The following is a 14,781-nucleotide window of genomic DNA, read 5'->3' on the forward strand; positions in this document are numbered from 1 at the left end:
AACTCCGATCCCACTGGCCTGAAAACTGGAGACAAACTGAGGTGTATTTGGTTGATACCCCCCCAAAAGAAAGCCTTCCCCTGGAGCCCTCCGGGATGACTTTTTCAACACTCCAAAGGCAGTCTGAACCACAAAACAGGAAAAGGAGGTATTTGTGGATGCTAATCACCAGCTCCAAAGAGCCAAAGCTGTTTTTCTCTCCTGAGTCCTACACAAAGCGTGAAAAAGCTGTCCAGATTTGCCTATTGTGTTTACCAATAATCAAGATAGTGTGACACAGACGTGACCTCCTGAAACAAAGGGGTAAATCGCATTACAGGGAAGCTAAAGCCCAAGACAGTGGGGATTAAACCACCCAAAGTGGACTCGGGACTGGGGGCCAGGAGCAGCAGTGAACACGCAGAGGAAAACTTGCCAGGGTACAAGCCACGTGCATCCCCCAGAGAGGGGCCTCGCATTACAGAGACGGGATGACAAAGGTACCAGGACCCGGGGCATCCTCGGGAAGGTGGGGGGGGCACCCAAACCTGACCCAAGGGTCAGGTGAGACATGGCAGGGGTGAGCACCCCTACCTTCTTCCCTGCCTGTTCCCTAAACTTCCCTAATTCTTCCCCTGTTTCTCCAAATTCCCCTATAGTAACTGAGGCAGACAGAAAGTAAAAGATGGAAAAAAAAAAAAAAAAAAAAGAAAAGAAAAGAAAGAAAGAAAAAACGTAACCACAGGAGAGTCATGTTGATGAGGCAAACATCCCTTTCCACAGCCCGCGAGCCTCTTCCCAGCTCAGACCTTTGGGAAGGGGGCGTTCTTTGTGAAAGGGGGAGAACCCCAACCCACAAAGGAGAACTTAACCTGGAGACAACCCCCTGTGCTGCCCGCCACCCCCGCCCCCATCCCCGGCGTCCCCTTCCGCGGAAGGTTATTTCCAATTGCAGGGGGCAACCGCAAAGCAGGAAGCCCTCTCCCCCAGGCTCTGGCCCCCCACGTTTCCCCTAAAGCCCCGGAGCCGGGCACATGCAAAGCCCTCGCCCCGCTTCCCGGAGACTGAGCCGCCCAAGTTTGCACCCCCCTCCCGCATCAGCGGCCCCCGCGAGGGACCCGGCGCGGACCCGCACCCCCGACCCCCACCCCCGGGATGGCTGCGGAGCGGGGCAACGCGGCTCCGGGCGGCCGCGGGTGCCGGGGGGGCTCAGCGGGCCCGCCCCGCCCGGGGCTTCCCCACGCCGGCCGGCCTCCGAGCCGGCGGCCGCCCCCTCCCGGCGGCCCCACGCGGCCCCGGCGGCCGCCGAGCACGTACCCAGAAGGGGTCGGAGCCATCCGCGCTGCAGAAGCCGCGGAGCTCCATGCGGCGGGCGGGCGGGCGGACGGGCCCGGCGGCAGGCGGCTGCTGGCTACGGCGGCGGCGGCGGCGGGAGGGCGGGAGGAGGCGGCGGAGGGGGCCGGGGCCGCAACGCCGCCTGGTTGGCCGGCGCGTCACGGGGATGCGGCGCCCCGCCCCGCCCCGCCCCGGCGCCCCGCTCTCCTGCTGCCGCGGGGCGCGGGGACGTTGTGCTGCGCCTCTCCGCGCCCTGCCCGTCGCCCCCGGCCCTACAGCTCAGCTGGGGGCCCGGGCGGCGGCGCGTGTCCTCCGGGAGCGGCGGGGACCTCAGCGGCCGGCCCCTCGGTGGCGGCGACGACAAGGGCAACCGTAAGAGTAACACCAGGAGAAGAAACCGGCTTCCGAGCCCTGGGCCAGCCCCGGGAGTGCCAGACGGCTCAGCTCCTTGCATCGTCACTAGCGACACGGAGGTTGAGTGACTTCTCCGGGGTCACCGAGCCCACCCAGCCCGCTGACGCCAGAGCTGACACAGAGACAGTAGGACGAGGATACACTGCGCAGTGAACCCTTCACAGATGGAGAAACGGAGGCCCAGAGAGGTGATGTGGCTTGCCCAAGGACACACAGCTGCCCATAGCAGGAGTGGGATTTGAACCAGGCCCAGAGAGGTGAAGTGGCTTGCCCAAGGACACACAGCTGCCCATAGCAGGAGTGGGATTTGAACCAGGCCCAGAGAGGTGATGTGGCTTGCCCAAGGACACACAGCTGCCCATAGCAGGAGTGGGATTTGAACCCATGACCCATCTGACGCCAGAGCACTCAAGGCCCGAAGACTCCAACCTCCATCCCAAACAGTTGCTGCCCCCCCACATGTGTACAAAGAGGCTCAGAGAGGGGAAGTAACTTGCCCAGGGTCACACAGCTGCCATAGCAGAAATGGGACTTGAACCCACCACCCTTCAGACTCCCACCACTCATGGCTGGAAGACTCCAACCTCTATCCCAAACAGTTGTCTCCCCAACATGTCTACAAAGCTCCTCGGCATTTCTCCACCATCTTTGAGCAGCACTCAACAAACGGCCGGGTTATTGATCATCACCTTACAGGTAAAGAAAAGGAGGCTTGGAGACATACAGACCTTTCTCAACTGGTGCGGCAGGTTCTGTGGAATAAACCCATAGAAGCTGAATATACCCTAAGTTGAAAATGCCTTTGATGTACCTGAACTACCAAACATCATGGCTTAGCTTAGCCTACCTTAAATGTACTCAGAACACATACATTAGCCTACAGTTGGCAAAATCATCCAACACAAAGCCCACTATATATGAAGTGTTGGATATGTCCAATGTAAAGAATGTCTGTGTTTTCGGTTACAGGTGCTCTTGATGACGTGACCCATTGGGGACTGCAGCTTGCTGCATGGTGAGAAAGTAGCATAGGGCATGTCACTGGCCCAGGACAACGTCCAAATTCAAAATTCGAAGTCTGGTTTCTACAGAATGAGTATAGCTTTCACACCATCGTGTCATTGAAAAATCGCAAGTCAAACCATCATGTAAGTCTGGGACCCACGGCAGGCATAATTAACAGGCATTTGCAGTCATAGGGCTTCCTAAGGCCATGTTCTTAGCAATGAACATGAATTAAATACTCACAACAAGCCCATGAGGTTGTTGGGTTTTTTTTTTTTTTTAAGATTATTTATTTATTTATTTATTTGACAGAGATCACAAGTAGGCAGAGAGAGACCAGAGAGCAGGCTCCCTGCTGAGCAGAGAGCCTGATGCGGGGCTCCATCCCAGGACCCTGAGACCATGACCTGAGCTGAAGGCAGAGGCTTTAACCCACTGAGCCACCCAGGCGCTCCCCCATGAGGTGGTTATTATTATTATTATTATTATCATCACCATCACCATCATCCCCATTTGGTGGTGAAGAAGACTGAGCCCCAAAGAGGCAGAGTTATTTGTTAGGGGTTGTGTAGACAGTAGGTGGCTAAATCACACTTTGAACGCTGGCAGACTGGTCGGGAAGGGAGGAATCTATAAGGTTGGCCATTTTGCCCCATCACCTTAGAACTGGTTAATGGCCAGGCAATCAGTGACACAGGAGCGGGGGCTGGGGCCTGGGAGTCTAAGCTTTCACTGTGGGTACCCGCAACACCTTTCTTCCCTCTCCTCCGTAATCCCCGGCCTGGTGTACCGTTTCCATAACACACATACACACATCAGCTGCATCAAATAAAACAAAAAGAATGATTGAATACGAGACACACACACCGCCCCCCACAGGACCTAGGAAGGGAGATAGGATTAGTTTCTACGACTTTTTTCTAAAGATTTATTGATTTATTGGATTTATTTTAGAGTGGATGAGAGAGACAGCATGAGCCAGAGGGGCAGATGGAGAGGGAGAGAGAATCTCGAGCAGACTCCCAGCTGAGTCTGAGGTGGGATTCGATTTCACCACCATAAGATCATAACCTGAGCTGAAACCGAGAGTCAGATGCTTAGCCGACTGCAGCACCCAGGCACCTCTGATTTTTTTTTTTTTTAATTGACACATGTTCCTCTGAATGTGAGTTTTTAAGGGATCATTTACATGCAAGTGATAATAGTCCTTGGGTAGTTGCCTTAAGATTTATACATTCAACAAATATTTATTGAACATCTATTTTAGGCCAAGTCTTGCTAGCAACAAGAGACAATTGCTATTCCTATGGAGCTGAAAGTGTTAGGATTGTTTTTGTGGTCAGTGGTGGGTTTTTTAAGTAATCTTTATACCCAGCATGAGGCTTGAACTCACGACCCTGAGATCAAGAGTCAGACGCTCCTTTGATGGAGCCAGCCAGGTGCCCCAAAGTGTTGAGGTTTTTACAAGTATTTTTTTTTAAGGTAGGGGAACAGGTTAATTAAATTATCACATAAAGAGGTACCTGGGTTGCTCAGTGGGTTAAGCCTCTGCCTTCAGCTCCGGTCATGATCTTGGGGTCCTGGGATGAGCCCCAAAGCAGGCTCTCCGCACAGCGGGGAGCCTGCTTCCCCACCCCCTCCTCTGCCTGCCTTTCTGTCTACTTGTGATCTCTCTCTTTGTGTTAAATAAGTACATAAAATCTTTCTTAAAGAAATTAAGATAAATAAATTATCACATGAAGAAAGGCTATTACAGCTGTGTTAGAAGTTAGGAAGAAACGTGGAAAAGAACCAACAAGGGTCGTGGCTTGCTGGCAGCGGAGGTTCAGGAAGGCTCCTGGGAGCATAGATTTTTGAGCCGAGATAAAACTGATGAGTCTGGTCTCAGGCTTGCAGGAAACAGAAACAGGACAGAGCAGGTCCTCAGAAGAATTGGAAGACGATCTGGGTGGCAGAAATCCAGAGGCAGAAGCAAAAAGGACCCATCAGGGCAAGAGGCATCAGAAGGGACCAGAACTTGCAAGATCTTGTTGGCCGAGGAAGGGGTTTCAGTTTGGCCTTAAAAGCCATGGGGAAAATAAATAAATAAAATCTTTAAAAAAAAAAAAAAAAAAGCCATGGGGAGCCACCTGTAGGCTTTCAGCAGGGCAAGACAGGGCTATATGCGTTTCCGTTGTCATCCACACATTTTGTTCATTCATTCTTTCCACAAATATTGATGCAGCAAACATATGAAAACATTCTTAGCATCATTAGTCACCAGGGAAATGCAAACAAAACCCCAGCTATGACAACCTACCGGAGGGACTAAATTGAAAATACCAAGTTTCCACCACGATGGAGAAGTAGGAAAACACTCCTACTCCATTAGTGGGAGCATAAATGGATTCAACTACTTTGGAAAACTGCTAGGTACTTTGTGCCCAAGCTGAACACAGGGCTGCAAGGTCATACAGCAACTTCTCTCCTTCCTGGGGGAGACAGGAGTGCCGATGGGCATCGAAACACGTCTATGAGATATGCCCGTTAAGTTCTATTCGTATAGCTAAAAACTAGAATAGGCATGGCCCATTGGTAGTCAAAAAGATGAATGAATTGTGGCATATGCACACAGTAGATCACCACACAGCCAAAACATTTTTAAAAATAGAATCGGGGTACCTGGGTGGCTCAGTCGGTTAAGCATCTGCCTTCGGCTCAGGTTATGATCTCCGGGTCCTGAGACGGAGCCCTGAGTCGGGAAATAAAATAAAATTCATTGAGGTGGACATTCAAGGAGCTTGCACTTCTATAATTAAGAGCTACACCTTACATAAACATTGAAACCAGAAAATAAATAGTGTACCGTTTTCCTGGAACAGAAACTGAGGGTTACGGCGCAAGAAGGAACATGCAGGGCCCCATTGGTGGGATGTGGCCCAGCGACGCCCAGCCCTGCCCTTGAACTGCCAGTGCTCCCCCCACCCAGAACCAAAGTCCCTCCCTTCTTCTCTCTGTCCCCTTCCCCCCACCCCATCTTCGGGTCCATACAGTGAGAAATACCTGAGACACAGCGGCTCTGGGCCACGGGCCAAACCCACCTGACTGGCAATCAACAAAAGAACTGGATGAAAATCCAGCCTTGGTAGCCCGTGATGGAGTGAATCCAGCAGACCCCGCAGACAGGAAGGCCAGGGAGATCCTTTTGATTTCTCCCTGAATCCTAGCATCCTGTTCGCGTTTACCTATCACTGCTGGCAGTCATCTAATTATTTATGTGCTTTGTAGAGGCCTCCCCAGCCACAGTGCTGAAAGGTACTAGCTCCTGCCATCCCTGACGTCAACTGCCTCCTTTCTGGTGTCCTGTGCCTGTCCCTCCCCACTGCAACCAGCACTCTCTACACAGCAGCCAGAGAGAGGGGGGTCCTGAAAGCAAGCCAGAGGTGTCTTAGCAAGAATGCTATCCCCCCAACACACACCTAAAGCCTGCCCCAGCCTCCCACTGTGCTCAGCACAAAACCTGACCAGCTATGATGCAGGCATTCTCAGTAGACACCCGCGAGATCCAAAAGCGGGGACGCCAACAGATATTTGCAAACCCACGTTCCTAGTGGCATTCTTCACAAGAGCCAGGAGATGGAGGTCACCCGGGCATCCGCAGAGAGATGATAAACAAAATGTACTAGAATACACACAACGGAAAATTATTCAGCCTTAAAAAGGAAAGAAATTTCAAGGCGTGCTACAAACTCCAAGTCTTGAAGACACTCTGCCAAGCGAGAGAAGGCCGGCCACGACGGGCAGATAGGGAGAGAGTTCAATTCCGCGAGGTTCCCGTGGTGGTCAAGTTCATGGGGACAGAGAGGCGAGTGGTGGTTCCCGGGGGCTGTAGGGAGGGAAGGAAGAGGTGCCCAGTTGGTGTTTCATAATGTGGAGTTTCAGTTCTCTGCCCCTGCTTCTGTGCACTCTCTCCACTAAATAAATAAATAAAATCTTAAATTAAAAAAAAAAAAAACCTTATCCTGAGTAGCCCCCGCCCCCCAGCTCCTCACCTGGTTTATGTTCTTCGTAGTATTTAACACTCCCTGAAAATGTTTAATTGGCTCTTCTCTCCTCCTAGGATAAGGACATGACCTTGGTTCCCTTCAGGAACTCACTCAACAAATATTTGCCTAGCATCATTTAGTGTCCCAGGCAGGAGCTGGCAAATTACTACCAGCCCTTTGTTTTTTTATAAATAAAGTCTTACTGGAATACAGTCCTATACATTGCTTTATGAATGCTGCCTTATGCAATTTTAAAAAGATGTTATTTATTTATTTGTCGGAGAGAGAGAGAGGGAGCTGCAGGCAGAAGAAGAAGCAGGCTCCCTGCAGAGCAAGGAGCCCGATTCAGGACTCGATCTCAGAAACCTGGGATCATGATCCGAGCCAAAGGCAGCTTAACTCACCGAGCCACTAAGGTAACCCTGCTTTGTGCCTTTTTTTCTTTTCTTTTCTTTTTAAGATTTTATTTATTTATTTGACAGAGATCACGAGTAGGTAGAGAGAAAGGGAAGCAGGCTTCCTGCCAAGCAGAGAGCCTGAGGCGGGGCTTGATCTTAGAACCCTGGGATCATGACCCGCGCCGAAGGCAGAGGCTTTAACCCACTGAGCCACCCAGGCGCCCCTGCTTTATGCCTTTTTTATGGCTGCTTCAGCCCTCCATCTCAGAGCTGAGTAGTTCCAACAGAGATAGCCAACTTTGGGGAACAGGAGAGAACCCAGCAGGGTTGGAGTGGAAGGCGGGAGGGAACAGGAAATGAGGCCAGATCAGGGAGGGCCTCTCCAGCCAAAGAGGGGGAGCAGGACTTGACATCTTCTTGGAGTGAGGTGGAAAGTCATGGGAGGGAACTGAGCGGAGGAACAGTGTGACTTGAATTGGGTTTTAACAGGTCACCCTGGCTGCTGGGTGGAGAATAAATTGGGGGTGGGCTTGGCCGCCAGAGGGACTGTGGAAATGGGGTATGATAAGATCAAAGCAAAACTGGTCTATGAATAATGGGGCTGATATCAGCCTTGACTGCAAAGTGGGCCCGGGTCCTGTTTGCCTGACACTACAGAGTGGAGTGACTGTGAACTGTTGTGTTCAGAAAGCCCTTAAGCGAGGCTCCGTACCAGTGTTGGAAATGGAGGCAGCTTCTCGGTGACCAGGTGACAGATCTTCCAGGAGAGAAAGGCACTTCCTTGGTACTAATGGAATTTCAAACTGCAAACTGTCCCCAGTGTTAAAGACAAAAATTTCTCAGCAAATAAGAAAGGAACGTTTGCTCAAAGAAGGTGGTCACTGGCACCTTAGAGGTGCCGAGTATCCTCGGGAGAAATATTGCCTCTTGGGGCACCTGGGTGGCTCAGTCGTTAAGCGTCTGCCTTCAGCTCAGATCATGATCCCAGCGTTCTGGGATCGAGCCCTGCATTGGGCTCCCTGCTTAGTGGGAGGCCTGGTTCTCCCTCTCCCACTCCCCACCCCTTTCTTTCTCTCTCTCTATCAAATAAATAAAATCTCTTTTAAAAAATTGCCTCTTGTTACCTTTGCAATTAGTTTTGTTGGGTCTCTTATCCCAGCTGGAAGAATGCCCAAGCTGAGTTTGTCCTCTCCATTTAATTTTTGTTTGCTCGCAATTAAGGATCATTCACTGCATTCTGTTCGTTTGTTCCTTTATTTCCACCTATTTCCACCTAGTCCCCACTTTTTTTTTTTTTTTTTTTTTAAATAATACTGTGTTGCTGAAGAGAACAAGCCAATTATACCGAATGCCACGGGTTCCAAATGTCTCCTTTGGTTTCTTCCTTGGAGTGGTCTGATGTGTTCCTCTGTCTCATATATTTTTTTCATTGTTTTATTTGTTTACTTAGAGCATGCGCACACAAGCGGGTGTGGGGCTTGGAGGGGGCAGAGGGAGAGAGAGAATCCCAAGCATATTCTCTGTTGAGAGTCCAACGTGGGGCTCGATCTCACAACCCTGAGATCATGACCTGAGCCAAAATCAAGAGTTAGATGTTCAACTGACTGAGCCACCCAGGCGCCCTTATTCTGTGAACTTTAGATCTGAAAACTTCATTGGATCCAGGTCAGTAAACATGCTTTCTGAGATAGGTGCTGGCAAGGACAGTTTTATTTTATTTTATTTTATTTTATTTTAAGATTTTATTTATTTATTTATTTGACAGAGATCACAAGTAGGCAGAGAGGCAGGCAGAGAGAGAGGGGGAAGCAGGCTCCTCACTGAGCAGAGAGCCCCAGGCAGGGCTCAATCCCAGGACTCTGGGATCATGACCTGAGCCGAAGGCAGAGGCTTTAACCCACTGAGCCACCCAGGTGCCCCATGGCAAGCACAGTTTTAGGAGGACCTGTCTTCCATGTAGACTTAGCACCCTGCCCCCCCTAGATAGTCGAGCAAGAGAAATAGAAATGGATGTCCACACAAAGACTTGTACTTGGATGAACATTATTCATAATAGCCCCCAAACAGGAAACAAGCCAAATCTCCATCAACAGGTGAGAGACAATGTGCAACATATCCATCCAGGGATAACAGCTCAGCAAGGAAAGGGAAGTACATCTTCAATCCCTCTAGGAATCATTCTGCTGGGCGAAAGGAATCAGCCAAGCAGGGCCACCTGCTGTACATGGTCAACAAAAAAAAACAGACCACGAACTGCCTAGAACCTAGGAAAGGAGGAATTGACTGCAAAGGAGCATGAGAGAACTTTCTGGAATCATGGAGATTTCCTTTCTTGTGTCTTGAATGTGATGATGATACATGCATATACATCTGCCAGATTTCATCACAGTGGCTAATTTAAGTGGGTCTGTTTTATCGTATGTAAATGATATCTCGGGGGAGGAGGAACAGGGACTGTTTGGGTCTCTGCTTCTGTGTGCTTCTGTGTGCTCTCTCTTCTAAAACCAGTATCCCTGAGAAAGTGCCTGAGGTTCAAGGTGTTCCCTCCTTTACAACTGTGCTTCCTCCACCTCGCAAAAGTAAGGCAATACTTCTTACTCATTTCAGAACTTAGAGAGAACTTGGTAGTAAAAGCCTGGAAGCCAGAGGTATCGCGTGAGATCATAGTGTGTGACTAGGAAATAGAATGATCCCAAGGACCCTATGACACATCCTTTCGCAATTCGGATGGCTTCCTGTTTGCTTTCAATCCCCGTGGGGAAGCATGGTTTGTTGAGCGATTTTTTTTTTTTCAGATTTTATTTATTCATTTTAGAGAGAGCGCTCAAACAGGGAGGGGGTAAGGGGAAAGGGAGAGATCTTGAGCAGAGCCTGCACTGAGCATGGACCCAGACGTGGGGCTTGATCTCACAACGCTGAGATCATGACCTGAACCAACACCAGGAGTCGGACACTCAACCGACTGAGCCACCCAGGCGCCCCCTACAAATAATTTCTGAAAGTGAATTATGATGTGGTATGTGGCAAAATACATAGGGGTTCAAACAGTGTGAACTTGAGTCACTTAGCAATGACAAAATGCCCATTCCAGTCTCCTGTTTATGTGAAAAACATTTCTCAGTATTTACTTCTATAAAAACAAAACATGGGACCAGCAGTTATTTTATCCTAAACTCCGTCGCATTCCAGTCATGGGTAGCTGAACCTGAAAACAAATACACGTAAAAATAACCAGCCCCATTCATCTCATTAAAAGACTTATTTAGAATGAAACATTTTGTATGTTGTACATCTGAAACTAATATTACACTGTATGTTACCCAACTGGAATTTAAAACTTTTTTTAAAAAAGAATAAAACAAAAGAATAAAACATTTTAATATATAACAATTACTGATCATGACGCAGTACGGTTATATTGTTTTGATCAATATATTCAAATAATAATTGTAGTGATAATTCAGAGAAAAAATTTTTTAAAGATTTTACTTATTTATTGGACAGACAGAGATCACAGGTAGGCAGAGAGGCCAGCAGAGAGAGAGGAAGGGAAGCAGGCTCCCTGCTGAGCAGAGAGTCTGATGCTGGGATGCTGGCCAAAGGCAGAGGCTTTAACCCACTGAACCACCCAGGCTCCCCCAGAGAAAAATTTTAACACTTACAGCCTTAAGAACACAGGACAGCTTTCAAAATCACACCCCTGGGGAAGCAGGTCTTTAAAAATAAATAAATAAATAAATAAATAAATGTCACTACACATAAGCATCTTTGCGGCAGAGACAAATGATGGGGTGATTCATTTAAAAAAGACTTTCTAGTATATTACCTTAAGATGGATCTCTGTGGGGGAAGATGAATGAAACTATGAGTTCAAGGAGGAAAAAAAAGAGGGAAATGAAATTTCAAACTGTTAAGAGCCTGTTCTGGTTATTTTTTTTTTTCCCTATGACATTTTCCATTTGTTTTCATGATGTTGTGAGATTCTGCTCATGGATTTGGGAGGAGGTTGTTTAGTTTTTATTTCATAATCATAAACATAATCATACTTTATTTCATAATCATAAACTCCACTTTGCGATCCAGCTGGACTTGGAGGGGAGTAAGGGAAGGGAACCCAGTCAGCCACAGCGATCTTCTTGGGGGCTCTTGCCATGTCTGGACCCAGAGGAGTCCTTGGCTCCCAGAATATTCCAGTCTTCTGTCACCTTGCCAGCGACCACAAATTTGCCATCCAACCACCCAGGCTTGGCAGCACGGAAGAAAAACGGGAAAGGTGCTTGTTGTGGGATCCAGTATTTGCTGGGGACCCGATGCCAGGACCTGGGTGCTTCAGGGTGAAATTCCCGCCCTCCAGTTGCTCCCCGGAGATGGCCTTGCTGCCAATGTCATGATGTCGCACAAATCTAGGAATAATCCTGTGAAAGCAGGAACCTGTAGAATGAAATCCTTCCTCCCTAGGGCCCAGAGCTCTAAAGGGTTCTGTGGTCTTTGCAGCTTTGTTTGCAAACGGCTCAGAGGAGACACGGCCCAACAACTGGCCATGCAGTGTTAGGATGACCCTGGCTCGGCGAGGCAGGTGGTTTCACACCAGCAGCTTCTGCTCATGGAATTTTTTTTTTAAATGAATGATGGCAGGTATGTTCAAGAGTGTGAAGCAGAAATTAGAGTCTAAAATATGAATATAATAATTGAGAAATGAGGCTGCAACTATTTAAAGTTATGATAGGAACACCGGGGTTGGGAGGGGGCATGCAGTTGGTTAAGCATCTGCTTCATCTCAGGTTACCATCCCAGGTTCCTGGGATCGAGGACCAAGTCTGGGTCCTTGCTCAGTGGAGATCTCCCTCTGTCTGCTTCTCCCCTTGCTAGCGTGTGCTCTCTCTCTCTCTCAAATAAATAAATTATCTCAAAAAAAAATAAACTTATGATAAAGTCTAGATGTCAACTTAAAAATGCGCAAGGGACACTTAGTACTTAGAAGTTCTTTCAGGAGAAACACCAGGAAAATACTTGAAGATCGCTAAGTAAGACCTCTGTCCGTCTACTGAGCAGTACCGTGTCCACCAGGCAAAAAACTCAAAATCAAGACTGGCAGGGTCCCTGCTTTCATGGAGCTAACATCTCGTAAGTAACAAATAAAAACGAAGAAGAAAACAACCCAGTCTCAGGAACTGATACTTTGGGAAAGACAAGACAGGTGACCCTTGAAAAAAAACAGGAATTAGGGGCGCCAACCCCTCCCCCACCCCACAGAGTTCAAAATAGGGCAATGACTTTCGATTCCCCCGAAACGGAACTACTAAGAACCTACTATTTTTTTTTTAAGATTTTATTTATTTACTTGAAAGAGAGAGCATAAGAGGGGAGAGGGTCAGAGGGAGAAGCAGACTCCCTGCTGCTGAGCAGGGAGCCCAACGTGGGACTTGATCCTGGGACTTGATCCGAGGACTCCAGGATCATGACCTGAACTGAAGGTAGTCACTTAACCAACTGAGCCACCCAGGCACCCCAAACCTACTATCGACCAGAAGCTTTACCAATAACATGAACAGTCGATTAACATAGATTATGTATGTTATATGTATTATATACTGTATTCTTACAGCAACGTAAGCTAGAGAAAAGAAAATGTTATTAAGAAAATCATAAGGAACAGAAAATACATCTACAGTACCGTACTGCATTTAAAGAAAGAAGTCCACATATAAATGGACCTGCACAGTTCAAACCCCTGTTGTTCAAGGGTCAGCTATAAAAGTAACAGAAAGTTCCTTGGGTGGGGGGAGAGGTGGGTGTTGAGGGGAGAGGGGGCAGATGGGTTGGTCAAGGTAAGTCTCACAAGGGTAGTGGCATCTGAGCTGAGACCTGAATGACAATGGTGTCAGGAAACAGAAAATCCAGGGAAGAGAGCTTAGGAAATAGCAAGTGCAAAGGCCCTGTGGCAGGAACAAGTCCAGTGCATTCCAGGAACAAAAAGAAGATGCCTGTGGCTGGAGTATGGTAACCCAGAGGGAGTATAGAATAGTTAGGCGGGGGACATGTAGACTGTGCTCTACAGTCTGAATTTATGCCCCAGACAATAGAAGTCCTTTAGACCAGAGTTTTGCAACCTCCACCCTACCGACATTTGGTCCAGATAAGTCTCTGTCGTGGGGGACTGTCCTGAGCATTGCAGGATTTTTGTCAGGATCCCTGTCCTCGACTCAACTAAATGCCCATAGCAGCCCACCTCACTTCTCTTTGTGAGAACCAAAAATGTTTCCAAACATTGCCAAATAACCTCTGGGCTGGGGGGATCTCTCCTTCTAAAGGGGTCCTACATGGTCACCAGAAATGCTGATGCCCGACTACGCCTGATCAGCTGATTAGCAGAAAAACACTCATGACCCCAGTGACTCATGGCCGACTGAACACGTTTTATCTCTGCTCCCTCGTATAACCTCTCTGAAATGACCATCGAGGAATCAGAAAGGTTTAAATTGACGAGGACAAGGAGAGCAGGAGAGGAAACGACATCGGATGAGGAAAGTGGACAAAATTTTGGCGGATAGAAAGCCAGGGATAAGTGACTTAGCAGAACGCGGAGATGGAGGCCAACAAGAGCAAAGCTAATCCCCACCATCGAGGCCGGAGGAGTCTGAGAAACGGGTCACAGGTGGAGGCTCCCAAAATGATGATGGTTAGGCTAAAACCTCTGAAAAGTCACGATGAACTCAGTCATGCTGGAGTGACCCCAAACACCCGCATCTCAGTAGTTCAAAACCACTAAGGTCTATTCTTTGTTCAAGCTTTGTGTCCTCATGGGCTGTGTTCACTTAGTCTATTGGAAAAGTCACGATCTCAAAGGTGGATGATGGAAAAGAGAGGTTCAGAGGGTCCCACTTTGGTCATTAAATCCTCCAGCTTGGAGCAAAGCAGCATTTTTTTAGATGAAATTCACATAGTATAAAATTCCATTTGAAAATGAATAATTCGGGGCGCCTGGGTGGCTCAGTGGTTTGGGCCGCTGCCTTCGGCTCAGGTCATGATCTCAGGGTCCTGGGATCGAGCCCCGCATCGGGCTCTCTGCTCTGCAGGAAGCCTGCTTCCCTCTCTCTCTCTCTCTCTCTCTGCCTGCCTCTCTGCCTACTTGTGATCTCTGTCTGTCAAATAAATAAATAAAATCTTAAAAAAAAAAAAAAGAAAATGAATAATTCTTGGGGCATCTGGCTGGCTCAGTTGGAAGAGCGTGTGACTCTTGATCTCAGGGGTGTGAGTTCGAGCCCGACATGGGATGCAGAGATTACTTAAAATTAAAAAAAAATTTTTTTAAAGATTGTATTTATTTATTTGACAGAGAGAGAAAGGGAACAAAAGCAGGGAGAGTGGTAGAAGCAGAAGCAGGCTTTCTGCAGAGAAGGAAACTGGATGCAGGGCTCGGTCCCAGGGCCCTGGGCCAAAGGCAGATGCTTAATGACTGAGCCACCCAGGCACCCCAAAATTTAAAAATCTTTTTTTAAAGATTTTATTTATTTGACAGAGAGAGAGAGATCACAAGTAAGCAGAGAGGTAGGCAGAGAAAGAGGGAGAAGCAGGCTCCCTGCTGAGCAGAGAGCCCGATGCGGGGCTCAATCCCAAGACCCTGG

General features: G+C 48.3%; 1 protein-coding gene and 1 long non-coding RNA gene across 3 annotated transcripts in view; one reads left to right on the plus strand and one right to left on the minus strand.

The window, feature by feature from the left end:
• The window catches only part of ABCC1 (ATP binding cassette subfamily C member 1), a 127,475-nt gene extending 126,035 nt beyond the window's left edge, over window positions 1–1,440 (minus strand). For both annotated transcript variants that reach the window (XR_006604377.1, XM_045072205.1), the window contains exon 1: window positions 1,297–1,440. Coding sequence is in view for 1 of the 2 variants with exons in the window: in XM_045072205.1 (XP_044928140.1) it covers window positions 1,297–1,344 (48 nt within the window). In the remaining variant the exon portion in view is untranslated. The remainder of the gene's footprint in view (window positions 1–1,296) is intronic.
• Window positions 1,441–1,508: 68 nt separating this feature from the next.
• LOC123389727 lies at window positions 1,509–2,981 on the plus strand. The gene is made up of 2 exons (XR_006604378.1): window positions 1,509–2,424; window positions 2,698–2,981. It is a non-coding gene; the product is annotated as an uncharacterized LOC123389727 (long non-coding RNA).
• The last annotated feature ends 11,800 nt before the right edge of the window (window positions 2,982–14,781 follow it).

Source organism: Mustela putorius, unplaced genomic scaffold, assembly GCF_011764305.1.
Source record: "Mustela putorius furo isolate JIRA1106 unplaced genomic scaffold, ASM1176430v1.1 tig00004007_pilon_pilon_pilon, whole genome shotgun sequence".
Taxonomy (NCBI): domain Eukaryota; kingdom Metazoa; phylum Chordata; class Mammalia; order Carnivora; family Mustelidae; genus Mustela; species Mustela putorius.